At 39.1% G+C, this 15,409-nt stretch overlaps 1 protein-coding gene across 2 annotated transcripts in view; it reads left to right on the forward strand.

The window, feature by feature from the left end:
* LOC117409379 (synaptopodin-2) overlaps positions 1-15,035 on the forward strand; it is a 35,146-nt gene extending 20,111 nt beyond the window's left edge. For both annotated transcript variants that reach the window (XM_059002740.1, XM_034015344.3), the window contains exons 2-4: positions 3,004-3,155; positions 7,351-8,183; positions 10,212-15,035. In XM_059002740.1, coding sequence (XP_058858723.1) covers positions 3,004-3,155; positions 7,351-8,183; positions 10,212-12,514 — 3,288 coding nt within the window. In that variant the 3' untranslated portion in view covers positions 12,515-15,035. The remainder of the gene's footprint in view (positions 1-3,003; positions 3,156-7,350; positions 8,184-10,211) is intronic.
* Positions 15,036-15,409: the final 374 nt, after the last annotated feature.

Here is a 15,409-nt window from a genome sequence, read left to right on the forward strand (position 1 = left end):
CACAAATGTGTTTGGAACACCGGCAGTACATTTTAAACTGCTAATACATTTGTCAAAAACAAAGGGATACTAAATATTGTTGGCAGTATCATAGTATAGTATAATATAGTATACATGTACATTTAAAAATATATCTTTTTAAACCTTCTACAACAAGTAAATGTAAACTAAAAATAAATGTCAACAAATAATTTAGCATTTCTCTAGACACATACAGTGACTATGGCTATCCTTCTATATCGGTGTAAACAATACAGTACACAGAATATAATAAATTGCTTTAAATGCTGTTGATGTAAGCCCATAGGGTAGACAAACCTTTCACCGATGGGTAATTGTGCCCCAGTAGTGACCTCTGGTCAGTATTTATGCCACAGAGCTACTTATAGGATTAGTATTTATTGTCAGTTTTCTTGGAAATGCTTGGTGTTGCCATGTGTGACTTCTGACAGGACAGGAGAGAAAGAAAGACATTAACGCATAAAAGGGGATTACACTTTTGACAAAACGTTTCAGTTGAGGTGAGCAAAAAGTGTACTTGATATAGGGATCTTGGTTACTTGTGATAAAGGTTTTCTTTTTCTGTAATGAACTTGCAAAGATGCAGTCTCTGTAAAACAGGGATAACACAACTAAAGACGGAAAGTCCCTTTGGAATACAGTATATCCATATATCTTTCTTATATGCCCTTACCACTGTTAGTTACCTTAGATTTACAGTAACTTACAGTACTTGTCTGCATTGGCTAATTTGCCATTTACTTTCAGTCTGTTGGATCTGAAGTGTTTGGTCAACAGGTGGCGCTTGAGCAGCGTAGCTGCAGACTTCCCTAAAGCCAGTGCTGACCAAAGCCTGGTGCAAATATGTAGCCAAGTGGTTGGGAGTGAGAGAGCATCTGTAATTTATCTTCCTGGCCCTTCACACATGCCACATACTGCACATATATACCCCCCACCCTGATCCACTCAGACGCACGAGTACCCCCTCCACCGCACTCACACACAAACACAAAGGGTGAGCACTCATCACATCTCACCACTGAGAGAGGCTGCTCCTGCCAGATATTCGTAACTGTAGTAACTAAGTATCTTCTGATCTGTTGCTAATGCTAATATTATTATTATTTATTTCTTAGCAGACGCCCTTATCCAGGGCAACAATTGTTACAAGATATCATATTATTTTTACATGCAATTACATTTTTTTTTTTTTTACATACAGAGCCCTAACCACTACTCCACACTGCTGCCCTAATATTCAGATACGTTTCTCTCAGTGTTCTCAGATAGTGGTATCAAGTCCTGAGATGTAAGCCTACATGATTTAAAAATGTGTACAAAGGAATATTACCTTGACTATTAAGCAACTCTGTATGAATTTAGAAAAAAAAAAGTTTTTTTGACAGTTATTTTTGCAATTGCCATAGTGGTTTCATGTCTCCAAAACTAGTCTCTGCTGAATGTCTTGGTGACCATGAAATTGACCCCTAACCAGATATGGCTCCCATATTAATGTTATGTGACTTTTTAGGTTTATGCTGTATAAGAATGTACTCTGCAATTGCTTTTCACTTTGAGTTATTGCCTTAATATTTGGTTAAACAATGTATTCTTTGAATTACTTTGTCAAGTTTGATTACTGGGGTTGTTAAGTAAAAACACTTGCCACATTGTTTCGGCTACTGGACATATCAAGGATACAGATACTAATATGACAGCTATTCTAATAAAAATAATAATAATCTTCTTGAATGTTATTTTTCCGATAGCAAATGTATATCGATAGCACATATGTGTCAAGGTATACCTGGTTGATGTACAGAAGGACACAAATTGAATTTCTAAAACAGTCAAACAGGCAAATGAATTACTGTTCAGAGCTAACATAATTTCTGTCCTGAGAAAACCTGTTTCTTTTCACTCAGCTGACTGCTCGGTGCAATGCCTTTTTTACTTTGAAAGATTAGTAGCAGTAGCCCATTAAATAAATAAATAAATAAATAAATAAATAAATAAATAAACAAACAAACTGTTGAAATAATTGTACATACCCACCACACTGAACTACTTTAAAGGAAACATTTTTTTAAAATCCTCAGCTATGGAAATCTTGGAAAAGCAAAAAAGAAAATACCTCCAAATGTTTAATTTATAGCATGGAAAACTTATTTTGTTGAGCTGCTTGGATGTTAACTTTGTTTCCAGCTAAAATTCAAACAGAGCATACATACCATACCATATTTGTAAATGTTAGGAAAAGCAAGGTACTCCTTGCTCTTCTGTTTAAAGAAGCCTCATGAGCAGAGCAGGCTTGTGTTGTTAGGGTTACTGTTTTTTCCAGCTGTACCAACGTCTTAGGACCTGAGGACCAAAAGGGTGGAGACCACCCGGGTTTAAATTCACCTGAACTGCCTGAATGAATAAAACGATGTGATACTTCAACAAAAAGTGTAAGAAGACACAACTAAGACCAATGTACTGTACTTCCATCACTCATTTAAAGGCAAAAGCAAAGTATACACATTAGTTGCAATAAGCAAGGTCTAGTTGAACTAAGGGCTCCTATATGTATCTTGTTTCTTTGGCTATTTCTTTAGGTATGGGGGATCTAGTTTTCTCAATATTGAAACATTTTTTGCTGAATAGATGTGTTATCATGATGTGGCTGTGTAGAGAATGGCTATTGCATGTTTATGCTGTACCTTACCGACCTTGTCATTTTCAATCTTTGATTGTGGAATGGAAATACAAGTACATGAGCTCCTGATGCTTAGAATGCACTTCTGTGACTGAGGGGAAAACCAAGTTATGGAAATCATACAGTACATTAGCAGTATTTATTCTCAAGCTCATATAATGCTGCTTCATGCATTTAATAAACAATGCAACAAATGTGTAAATACAGCAAGTTTATCTACTTTATAGTGTTATTAAAAAAAAAAAAAGTGGAGGTGCCTATTTTCAGAATTTTACATGACTTTGAACCTTTGTTTGTTTTGCCAGATTGAAGAAGGAGGCAGGGCTTGCATTGCTGGTCTGTGCAAAGGAGACGAGGTGGTGTCAATAAATGGAGAGCCCTGTTCAGACTTCTCACACTCTGAAGCCACATCTATCATTGAAAGCCTGGCTGACAGTCTGCAATTGCTTGTGAAACGGTAAATAAATAACTTTAAACTAATGTATGACAAAACATAAGACAATTTGTGTTAGTTGTTTGTCCACTTTACAATTTTTAAGTCAGACTCTTATAGGGCAGCAGTGTGGAGTAGTGGTTAGGGCTCTGGACTCTTGACTGGAGGGTTGTGGGTTCAATCCCCAGTGGGGGACACTGCTGTTGTACCCTTGAGCAAGGTACTTTACCTAGATTGCTCCAGTAAAAACCCAACTGTATAAATGGGGAATTGTATGTAAAAATATCTTGTAACAATTGTAAGTCGCCCTGGATAAGGGCGTCTGCTAAGAAATAAATAATAATAATAATAGTATGTCTGCAAGTTATAGTTGCTACTGAGTTGACTAATATTTCAGTGAAGTCACCTTGTGTGATGTTCAGTTAAATAAACACATGAAGAACATGGTTTGCCACTCTAGAGACAGTCCTTCAGTTATCCACAATGGGCAGACAGTACACTCAGCAGCAATGTATGCTTCTCATGTTGATGTGTAGTTTAAGCCTTGCTTCAGTCTGAGCAGAAATGCATTTAGAAACCTCTTGTAAACTTCAGTCCCAAGTCCACACAGTGAGGCCTTGACTATATTGCCTTAAAGAACAAAATAAGCATGGAGAGTTTCTGTTCTCAACAATGAAAGTGTTTTTTTACATACTGCACCAGTCGAATATGTACAGTGCAGCATGAGAATGTCCTTGTAAGTGTCTCATGTAAGAAAATGTCCTGATGACTTCACATCCCACTCAGCTACTTGGGAGTTGAGTTTTGTAGATTGTGAAATAGCTGCTTAAACTATTATATAAAAAGGAAGGTGATTTGGGTTTGGTCAAGTGGTACGTACAACAAAAAAAATGTCAAGAAAGAGAGGAAGGGTTCAAATTCTTGAATCAGGTCTTTATCAAGCAATAACATGTTATGAACTTATGTTCCATTTGCATTTAGATTGCATGGTTTATGGTCCTGGTGTCAGTAACATAGATGGAATTTTGTAATGAGCAGATAGATTGCTAATTTGCAATTTGCCTGACCTTTCCATGGCCTTGTTCACAGTGTACCAGCTGCTGCAGGTTTTTTCCTATTCTAGGTGGCAACTGCGTGCCGGGTGTTAGGAGGTTGTAAATGTGTGGGATATCCAATCTTTTAATTGTAAATAAGGTGTCTATTACTGATATTACTATTATTTATTGCCTTTTCTGTTTTATTGATTTTTATTTTTTGGTAAAGCTCTTCAGGGTGGCTTTAGCTATATACCTGTATATTTTAAAAAAAACTATATATGTCTAAGATTGTTGTTGTTGCTGTTTTACTGTCAGTGAAGGTCTGCACATGAAATATTAGAAATGTTGTGTAACTGAATAAATAGTCAGCATTTATGCAGACTTCATCATTACTTAAAAAGGAAATTCTTGCACTAAAAAAAACTAGAAAAGATTCTGAAAAGGGAGGGGGGGGGGGCTTAAAATGATTGTTTACAACAACTGTGGTGCCCATAGTTCAGTGCCAGTTTGGTTCGATTGACATCATTCCATCAGTCAAAATGTGTCAAATTCCAGGGAAAATTTAAGAATCATCATCTTACTGAGACACACTTCTGGATTACAGAACATACACTTCCTTATGTTCTGTAATCCAGCTGCAAATCTTGTGTTAAGAAATACTTATCGCACACTAGGCCTAATGAAACATTAAAAAATAAATGTATGCCAACCAGGGAAAAGGGCACAGAGCTTCATCAGTGCTTCTCTACGATTGTCAAAAGTACATTCTCACGAATTTCACAACAGATTTATCTGAATAATCTCAAAACAGGTTAATCTGTTTATACTGTAAATTTTGTTGTGTACATTTGAATTACAAATGCATTAAATAGGTGAGATAGATCTCTGAGTCCCCCCCCCCCCCCCCCGACTGTTGGTGATATCACACTGAAGTCTCTATGTAGCTTAATCAATGAAGCCTTATGGTCTTTAAGATCATAGCATCGAATCCTGCTGTTGAAAGGTACTTCAACCCAAATGTACTTGTCTTATTATAATCATAGTAGTTATAACCTCTCCTTGAAAATGTAATTAATTTGGATTTATATCTTATATCTTTTACCAGACATATTTTGCTTTAACTTGAAATTCATATTACACTGAAGCTACAGGTATTGATTCTGCTAAGCGAGGAGATGGTTACCCATAAAAAAAAATACTACATTTTTTTATAGTGCACTTTTTAAAAAATAAATTTAAATGGAAATAGTAGTAGCAATATCCTATTGGCATATCTTTTGCACAGCACATCTGTAAATCTCTTTTTTGTGCTACAAGGGAATCTTATAGGTAAACAGGTAACAAATAATTACATTTAACCATCCTCTGAGATAGAAAAAGAGCAGGGGTGACAAGTAGAACAATCCAGTTGCACCTGCTGTAAACCCAGGTTGACACGATTAGGTGAGTAAAATTTGAATATTTCTGTAATTTCACTCTGAAAGTTTTCGTAAACACCCTTTTTAATGCAATGCACGTTTAACGAGAGACATCTGAAACATTAGTATGTGACCTTAATTACCATACAATGACACCCACTGGCATGTAACTCAGAAGTTTGTTGTAAACCCATGTCATAATGTGTTTCTATTTTATATGTTGCTATGCTTTGTCTGTGTATTCTTATTCTTCTATTCAAATGTTGTAAGTTCTCAATGTAAAGACAAGCTTGTGGAAACTTACTGACAAGGACGCATTCCTTATTTGGGTATGATATGTGGAGGTTGTCGATGTCTGGTACTCTTCTTGTAGAAATATATCCTTATTAGCAGGTTTTGTGTGTGAAATGCATGCATTGTGAGTGTTTGTTAGAAGGACTGAAAGGATATCAAGCTATACTGGAAAAAGTTACAAAAGAAAGAATTGTTGAATAATTATGTAACCGCAGATTAGGTATAAAAAGGTACATCGAGCTGTTTTGTTTGACCAGAGGAATGAAGACTCTATTGTCTTTGATATTGGTAATTGTGTGCATAAAATGCCTTTTTCATATTTGCATGCTGATTTTGATGTGTAATAAAGTATGAAACTGATTAATTGTTGTATTGAGCGACTCATTCTTGGATAATCCAGAAAATGAGCCAGTAACTCCCCAATTGGTTCTGGTTCCGTCCTCATTTCACATGAGGAATCTCTGGATATCTGTTTCCGTACAACCCATTTTAGAATTATATATGTAATAGACATCTTTGGGTAATACCTGTAAATTAAAAAGTAAAAAATTACGTTGGGATCTGTAAGCAGGTGAAACTATTAATTTCATCCATATAGCAGAGCTGACTGGGAGTGCATATGTGTGTGAGAGGAGGATGTTTTTCTTTGTTGTACCTTATTTAGTTTCATTCTAGTTTTCCCCCCTCAGAAAATATAAATATAATTTGTCAATGGTGAAATGTTTAACTGTTAAGCAAAGAAAATAGTTTGTTATGATTAAGCAAAAATATGTAGACAATACCTGAATTCGTTCTTCAGCAGTAAATCAGCCTATGCATGGTTCCAGACAGATGCACAATAGGACTGTGCATATAAACATTTCCATTTCTGCTACCTTGTCACATCCACTCTAACTGCAGGTTTCTACTCTTTTAAGGCAGCAGCTGGCAGTTTGATTTCCTTTAAAGAGCTTCTAAAATATGTCCAAATGGGTGCTTAGCAGATTACAGACAGACACACAAGCGTTACTCCTTTATCAATATTTACTGACATATTTGGTTGTTATAACTAAACATATATACAGAGTACAGTTTGTATAGCCATGTTCTCTTGTAGAAAACCTAAGGGTGCAGTAAAAATTGATTCATGACCCAGCCCAACTGCAGGAGCTGTGCAGGTCCTTCCAGGTGTGAGTTACAGCACTTTTGGCATCTTATGAACCTTTTACACTTTCTTGTTAGATGTGCCTTCCTAGATTTTATGCAGACACTTCTTTCATTGCTCAGTATTTCAGATCATCATTATCAAAAGTGTGCAACAAAATACGGATCCTATATTCTAGTCAATATACTTTACCTGCATAGTAACATGAAATATACTACACCATGCTTACAAGAAAAAAAAATAACAGTCATCTACAACTTTTAAGGTTTTGTCACACACCCTCCTATATGTTCACCATTTAAAGTATGACTTTCTTCTTGGTTAAGGTCTTCTTCTGGATTACATGAGCTCTCCGATCCTGGCTCTGAGAAGGCATACTTTGGTGAAACTAGTGCCTGTGTGGGCCTTGAGAGCACGACTCTGCAGATCTGGCCATCCGGCAAGGCCCCCACTCCGAGAGAGCTTTACATCTCTGAGTCTCAAGATGAAGCCTACTATGGAGAAACAGAGAGTGACACAGACCTGTCAGGGGGCACCAGGAACCCCAAATTTCATGGAACAGATAGGGGATACCCAAGAGAGAGGTGCAGCCTAGAAACTCCTAGCAGAGGCAGACCGAAGGGAGAATTCTACCCAGGAGCAGTAGTGGAGCTCCAGTTGTCCCTCTCCGATCACAGACAGAGAGACCACCAGGCAGCTGCTGTCAGTGTTACGAGGGGTGAAAAAAGCAGCGCTTCATGGGGAAATCAAGAAGAGGAGGCCAACCAAGACCTTGAAGCAGCCGACTCAGAGAGTAACAGACAGGAACCCGTCCGCACCATTGAGACCCAGTCCATCCGGCTGTCTCGGGTCAAAAGGCAGGTGCTTGGAGTAGACGAATTGGTGAGCTCCTCATCCTCGCTTGGCCGAGTGGAGGTGACCCTAGAGTGCCCCGTCCGGGGCCAGCAGCAGCAGCAGGAGGAGGAGGTATTGGTCTGCAGGTCTGAGTCTGGTCTGAGTGGGTGTGATTCTCAAGTGGAAGGAGGGCACACTGAAGCACCTCCTGCTTCTGTCTCCTTTGGATTTTCATCAGAGGGTGAAGAGCAGGGAGGAGAAGAGAGGGATTCAGACTCAGGGAAAGATCACAGCAAACCTAACAAGCACCGGGCAAGGCACTCCAGTAAGTACACAGAGCCCATTCATTTCAGCTGGTTGGTTTCTTGAAAGGCTATGGAGATTTATTTATTTATTTATTTTTTTTTTTAAAGGAACATGCAGTTTTTCGTATTTTTAAGAATTCATATATATTTCCACATTGTATGCATCACTCTTCTTTGCAAAAAAAATAAGATAATAGAGAGTCTAGAGAATTTTGCATCCCAATAAAGTTAAGACTGAAGGTAAGGTGATATATATTTATTTATTTATTTTTTAGTTTTATTGTTTTGCCATTGCTTTTTGGCCCCAGAATAGGTATTGATTTGCCAAAGCAGATAGAAACAGACACAAGGATGGAATGTGTTTATTTCACAGCAATATCTTTTCCACCTGGTTTCCCAGTCTGTGGGTTTTATTGGTAGAGGGTGTGCAGGGTGACTGTTATGTTGCTTGGAGTTGGAGGGGATAAGAATAAAATGAGAGCCGATCGGCAGGCTGATGATGCTTGCAGAAGTGTTTGACAGACACCAGCATGTGTAATCCTGGCTAGTTATCTGATCCTTTAAAACTGCAAGTCTTGACCGCAGTGAAAAGAGAACTCCCCATTTCTCCTGCCTTCTAGATCCTGAGGTTAGTCTGAAACCCTATGAAAAAAGGAAAGGGTTTTTTTTTAAAACTGCTTGCAGCTTACAGTTATTATTATGTCAGTTAATGTGTCGATTTAAGGTGCATGTTTTGTTAAACAATGGTACAGCAGCTTCAAATGTAGCCCTGTGAACTTGCTGATAAGGACGAACTAACCTGCGGTGAACTTAGTTTGTATTCCAAGGCTATTTTTAAATGTATATGCCTGCACTGTTTGCACCAGTATATAAAAGCACTGTATGTTTGTATGTGCACAAACACATACACAACTTGACCAGTGTTTTAGTTGTGCAAATCAGTTTATTTCATTTAAATGGAATGAGTTACAAAAGCTATAGTTACAGGGAAATTAAAGAATTCCCAAAGGGTGAATAGGCAAGTGTTTTTAATTAATCATTTGTCTAAACAGCAATACATCACTTGCAGCAGTGTTAGCTGTCTCTGAGGATTAAAGTTAATAGCCTAGGAAGTAATTTAAAAATAAAATGTATATAAATAGTCAATAGATTCACAGGCAGACTTGGTACTTTTTTATAGCTGATTATTTTTGTCAGATGGATTGAAATGTGTCTCATTGCTTTGTTTTACTTATTAATATGCTAGAAAGTCTGAAAGTGACACGTGATTTATGAGGGCTGGGACGCAAATTTGCAGAGCTGCCTAATACCAACTGGAGATGTTGCCGTCATCTTATTTCATCATATTGTAAAATTAGTGCCTACAGAAAAGCATGACTGATAGATGAGCGAGGGGTCTGCCTGAAGTAATGTGCAAGACTGGTGATCACCGTAACATTAATTAAAATATATATTTTTTATGTTGAAAATCAATTAAATATAGGTATATGTACAGTATGTATGTAATTATGGATGGATGTAAAATGGTGTATGTGAATATCTTAACCTATTTGTGCATATATTAGATAATGTCAATGATAAACAGAAAATACTGTACATTATTAAAATTAACAAACTTTCAGTATCCGTACTCTTTATGCATCAAGGAAAGGCCCAGAAAAAGAATGAGAAATTGTATGATACTCGTAATGTAGAGCTACATGACACCTAAACCTAAAGGTGATGAAGTCATAAGTAAGGTATGCTGTCTTGTCATGGGTTGAATAACTATGTATTCAAACATTATATTTATACAATCCATTTAGATTTTAAAGCTAAATTTAAAGTAGTTTTCTGCGATTATATATATATATATATATATATATATATATATATATATATATAATATATATATATATATATAATATATATATATATATATATAATGTCACTGGGAACTGTTAACTGTGCTCATAGCTCTGAATCTAATGCTCTCTCTCTCTCTGTCTCTCTGTCTCTGTGTCTCTCTTTCTCTCTCTCTGTCTCTCTCTCTGTGTCCCTTCTTACAGGGCTCAGGCGCAGTGAGAGCCTGTCAGAGAAGCAGGTGAAGGAGGCCAAATCTAAATGTAAGCGCATTGCCTTGCTGCTGACTGCAGCTCCGAATTCCAGCAACAAGGGGGTGTTGATGTTCAAGAAGCACCAGCAGAGGGCCAAGAAGTATACACTTGTCAGCTACGGCACCGGAGAGAGTGAGCCAGAGGAGGGTGAGGAAGGCTACGACAAAGCCATTGAGGTCACTTTACTGGCCACCAGTGAATCAGAGCTTGACGAGGATTTTTTCACAGATACCAACGGCCGAGCCCGCATTGTGACTTTTGATTGGGATACAGGATTGCTGGAAATAGAGAAGAAACTTAACGACGAGGAAGAGATGCAACGTCTACCTGAGACCAAGGGCAAAGGGGCCCTGATGTTCGCCAAGAGGAGGCAGATGGTGGACCAGATCACGGCTGAACAGGAAGAGATGCGAAGAATGGGGATACCAGTGGAGGACCACAGGGATGCTGATACACAACAGAGTTCAGAGGTCACCCAAAGCACTTCTTACCAGATGCAAGAGAGCTCTTACTCACAGTCCTCAATACAAACCAAAAGCGACATGAGCCAGGGTTACATTGATGTCAATCAGCAGATGAAGCTGCAGCAACAGCAGCTGAATCATGGCCACCCTCCTGGAGGGCCCAATGTAAATGGAGTCAGTGGGAGGTCTGAGATGGTTCATCACAGTTCTGCTTACCAGACAACTGAATACCAGAAGTCTAATGTTATCAACAGAACAGCCAGGCCATTCACCGGCGTGCAGAACAGAGTGCCAGCACCGTTTTCACCTACTAGAAGTGTGACCAGCCCAGTGTCAGATCACCCTGCCCCACACTACTCTTCTCTTAGCTCTCAAACAGAGAACAAGTACAAGGTCGTAATACCTCCTGTGCCTGTCAATACTCACTCGCACGTGTGGTCACCAACAGGTTCTGGGGAGCAGATTGCATCCCGAGATGAACGGATCTCAGTTCCAGCAATCAGGTCCGGGATTTTGCAGGAGACACGAAAAAGGAACACTACAAAGCCCATGTTTACCTTCATAGAGCCACCCAAGGTGTCACCTAACCCTGAGCTCCTGTTCCTTCTTAACAAAGGGGACAAGCGGGCCCCATTGGCAGGCTTTGAGTCAGGCCCAGAGGAAGACTACCTCAGTCTAGGTGCTGAGGCTTGCAATTTTCAGCAGTCCTCCACCGTCAAGCAAAAGACGCCTCCTCCTGTAGCTCCCAAGCCATCTATCAACCCAGCATCGCCCCCTTGGTCTCCTCAACCAGATGTATCCAACCAAGCTCCATCCTTTCCTATCCAAAATGCAGTACCTGCTCCTGCTCCTGCTCCTGCTCCTGCTTCTGCTTCTGCTTCTATTCAAGTCCTGCCACCACAGCAACCAGTCAATATGTGGAGCCAGCCTCAAACCACTGTGAAGACTGTGGTGGCTCCTCACACTCCCCAGTCAGTGCCCTTGGCTCATTCATATTCCTCTAAAACACCACCAACCACTCTAGTTGGTAATGTCGCTCCAACTGGTGGAGTGGGCCAAGCCTATGAGATGCCAGCCTTGAAGGGTAGAGGTGCAGAGCTGTTTGCAAAGAGGCAGTCTCGTATGGAGAAGTTTGTGGTCGACTCCTCAACCGTGCAGGCCAACAAACCTAGATCCCAATCACCAACCCCATCCCTACCTTGCTCATGGAAATACTCACCCAACATCAGAGCCCCTCCTCCGTTGTCCTACAACCCCATCCATTCTCCCGCCTACCCCCCAGGGGCAATCAAGAACCAGCCCCAGTCTGGCCCTACAGGGAAGACCAAAACCAAAGGGAAAAAACCCACCAAAGTCCTCCATGCTTTGGATGTCATGAAACACCAACCTTATCAGCTCAACTCCTCTCTCTTCACCTATGGCCCACCCACTGATGCCAAAGCCCCTCTGCCCAAAGCTGCCCCTGCCTCTTCAAAACAGCCCATCATGTACGAACCCCTGCCCCCTGTGAAGTCAGCTGGACAGATGAACGCTGCGTATTCCGCCCCACACCAACAGCCCCAGGTGTGCAGAGGACCATCCTATGGGTTATCTCCATTGTCGCCAGCTGTGCAAGATGGTTCCTTCCAGCTTCCTGCTAACGCCTATGCAACGCCAAGCTATCCGCTGTATACCAAACAAGAGTCGTCATCATTAGGGGCTGCTATGCTTAGGGCTCCCAGGCCCAAGTTCTCAGCCAAGAAATCTGGAGTAGCAGCCCAGGTGTGGAAACCAGCAGTTGTGGATGAGTAATTGGTTTTGCTGAAAGGCAATTTCCGCTATGCTTGAAAGATCAGGGGATAAAGTGGCTGCAGCAGCACAGTACACCTTATGGTGGAGAGTCATGGTAGAGTTGACTACAGGCCTGGAGTACTGAGGGTGCATTAATGTTTTAGATAAATAGTTTCCTTAAATTATCGTAAAGCCCTCAATACATGTGAGATATAATTCTACAGTAAAAGAATACCATTTTAGCATTCATTTTATTTCGTAATCAGCAAAAAATATTTATATTCAATCAGACCATTTGACAGTAAAAACAGGTCATCGGCTTCAACTTTTTGATGGCATTTACTATAGAATGACCTGTAAATGTATGTTTGACTGGCAGCTCACTATATGCTAATGTTGATCTAAAAAATGTGATTACAAAACATATACCGTATTCCTTGGAATTTAAGATGCACGTTTTAAACTAATTTTTTCTTCTCAAAACTGGCCTGTGTCTTAAATTTGAGTACAGTATAGTGATGTGTGTATTAAAATCGCCATCAAAAGATGTGACAGCCTGAGTACACAAAGAGCAACATGACTGACTGGCAGTTGAAGGGTTCCGTAGTAATTATTCTGTTTAGTGGACGCTCCTCGATGTAAACAAAGCAAGCTTTCGCTCAGCGCCCGCCTGTGTTGCTATGGCCATGGTGCAGATGCTGCGTTCTTAAACAGGCGGGCACGCCCCCCAGCCAATCAGGACCTCCCGATCAGCTCAGCTCCGTGCAAGCCTTCCTGTTTACCACAGTAGCAGCGCAGCTGAACCAGTGACAGGGTCCTCCCTATCAGAAAGCGTCATTCGCTTCCTGAGGAATTCCAAGAGAAGTGTTTACAATTTCGGCATTTCGTTATTAGGCTCAGTTCTAATCAGACCCCCGTATATTTCTACTTGCCAAGCAATGCCACAGTTCACAAAAAGGGAGAAAAACATGTGTGAATAATCACAGCTGCTATGTGTGATAGCAGGCGGCTGCAAACTGCCTCTGTACGTCGATTTCTTATATGTTTAAATGCATCTTTTATTTGATTTTTTATTTTTTCCTGGAGTTGAGGGTGGGAAATTTGGGCTGCGTCTTAAATTCAAGGGCGTCTTAAATTCAAAGAAATATGGTACTTTGAAATAGTATAGCATTTTGTTTATTACAAACTGCACATTATTTGATCCATGTCATAAATATTGATCTTTTTAGATTATTTTTTAGCAGTCCCTGTAGTAAGTATAGTATCCAAGGGTCTATGTTTGCTAGCTACTAGTCCAATGGGTAAAGAAATAAGAGCTTTTCAAAGCGGGTCTTGCTTTTAAACAAAACTCTTTTATTCTTCAAAATAGAAAAAAACAAATATAATATCAATATGTAACTGCCTTAAAATATCACTTTACACATTTTTGTCCTCCACAGTCTTTACGGTAGGTTAATGCACTATGTTGCAGACTATGTTGTGTCAACAGCCAAGCGTATATGTATGAGTATTGACTCTGTAATGTTTATTGGAGCTGTGAATCTGTTCTGATTTAGTAGCAGTAGTCACATAGAGAAAGTGCTTTGGAAATGTTGGAATGTAAGATGTAGCTGGAAGAAGGACATTGAGAAAGTAAATGTTTGCCTACTGAAATATTATCAGGGTAAGTGACTTAAAGAAATCTGCCGCAGTGCCTTTCAGAAAAGGCAGTTCTGTGCTTTTTATTTTATTTTTGTAAGCAGGGCAAAATCAGAGACTGAAATACTATTTTAAATTAGTTGACTCAGTATGTAAGAGTAAATGTTAACAATTAAATTTTGCTCACCAGACAGTTTATGCCTATTTCATAAGAATGTGAAGCACAAGAGTTATGTCTTAGTTTTCAATAAATGTGTGTCAGGGCCATAACTAGTGGGGGTGGGGGGGTGGAAGCTAATATTCTTGGATGTGTCTCATCCAGATAGATGTTGAACATGTTTCTTTAGTTGAATCAAAATACCCTACACAAATTTGGGCAGTGTGTTTTTACTTTGAATTTTTTTCTGGCTGTTGTGTTGTGTGACATCCCCAAATTGAACCTATAATGTGTATTGATTTTGGTTCTGTGTTTTGTCGGATGCTTGGATTGTGATGGGGATCACGTTCTAATGCCACCCTAGCTATGGCCTGCACATTTTCAATGTTGAATCTCACAAGAATAAAAAGGACGTTCACACCTGTATGTATGAGCTTCTTCAACGCTTTCCTTCCTTTTTGTATTTCACCTTGCATTTTCTCATTTGATTTAAAACACCAGCAGGATAAAGACAACAGTATCACCTAAAACAGTGGCTGCTCTTAAAAATAACCCAAAAAAATGTAACATTACTTTAACTGTTGTGAGAGAAGGCCAGTTTCAATTTTGAGAAAACCTAATGAAGAATAATACCACATTGGTGATACTGCTGCCTTTCTCCTCTTTATTTTTTCTTTCACGTTTCTTTCCATGGTTCACTTTCTGTAAGCTTCTTCACAGTACTATTAAAGGACTCCTTTATCCATTTCTGTTGAGGTTTTATTTGTGGGTTACTGATGCATGTACCTTTTTATATCCTCTTGCGATCCAGTGTACATTATAATGTACTTTTTTTTTCCATTGGTATATTTCCTAAAAAGTAAGAGATGATTTCTTTGAATCTCAGTTATCAATATTTGAGAGGGGAATTAAATCCAAGGAGCATCTTTTTGGGTCACAACAGGATAAAACTTTTTTTTTTTTTAATTCTTCATAAATATGTAGTTGTTATTATTATTTTTATTTTACATATTTTCAACAACATCCTTAGTTTTCCTTCTTTTTTAATTTCTTCACAACTACTTAATTTCTTATTTATTTCTCTGCAGCTGCTGTAACAACCTATTTTGATCTAGCATTCC

This window comes from Acipenser ruthenus, chromosome 2, assembly GCF_902713425.1.
Source record: "Acipenser ruthenus chromosome 2, fAciRut3.2 maternal haplotype, whole genome shotgun sequence".
NCBI classification, from domain to species: Eukaryota; Metazoa; Chordata; class Actinopteri; order Acipenseriformes; family Acipenseridae; genus Acipenser; species Acipenser ruthenus.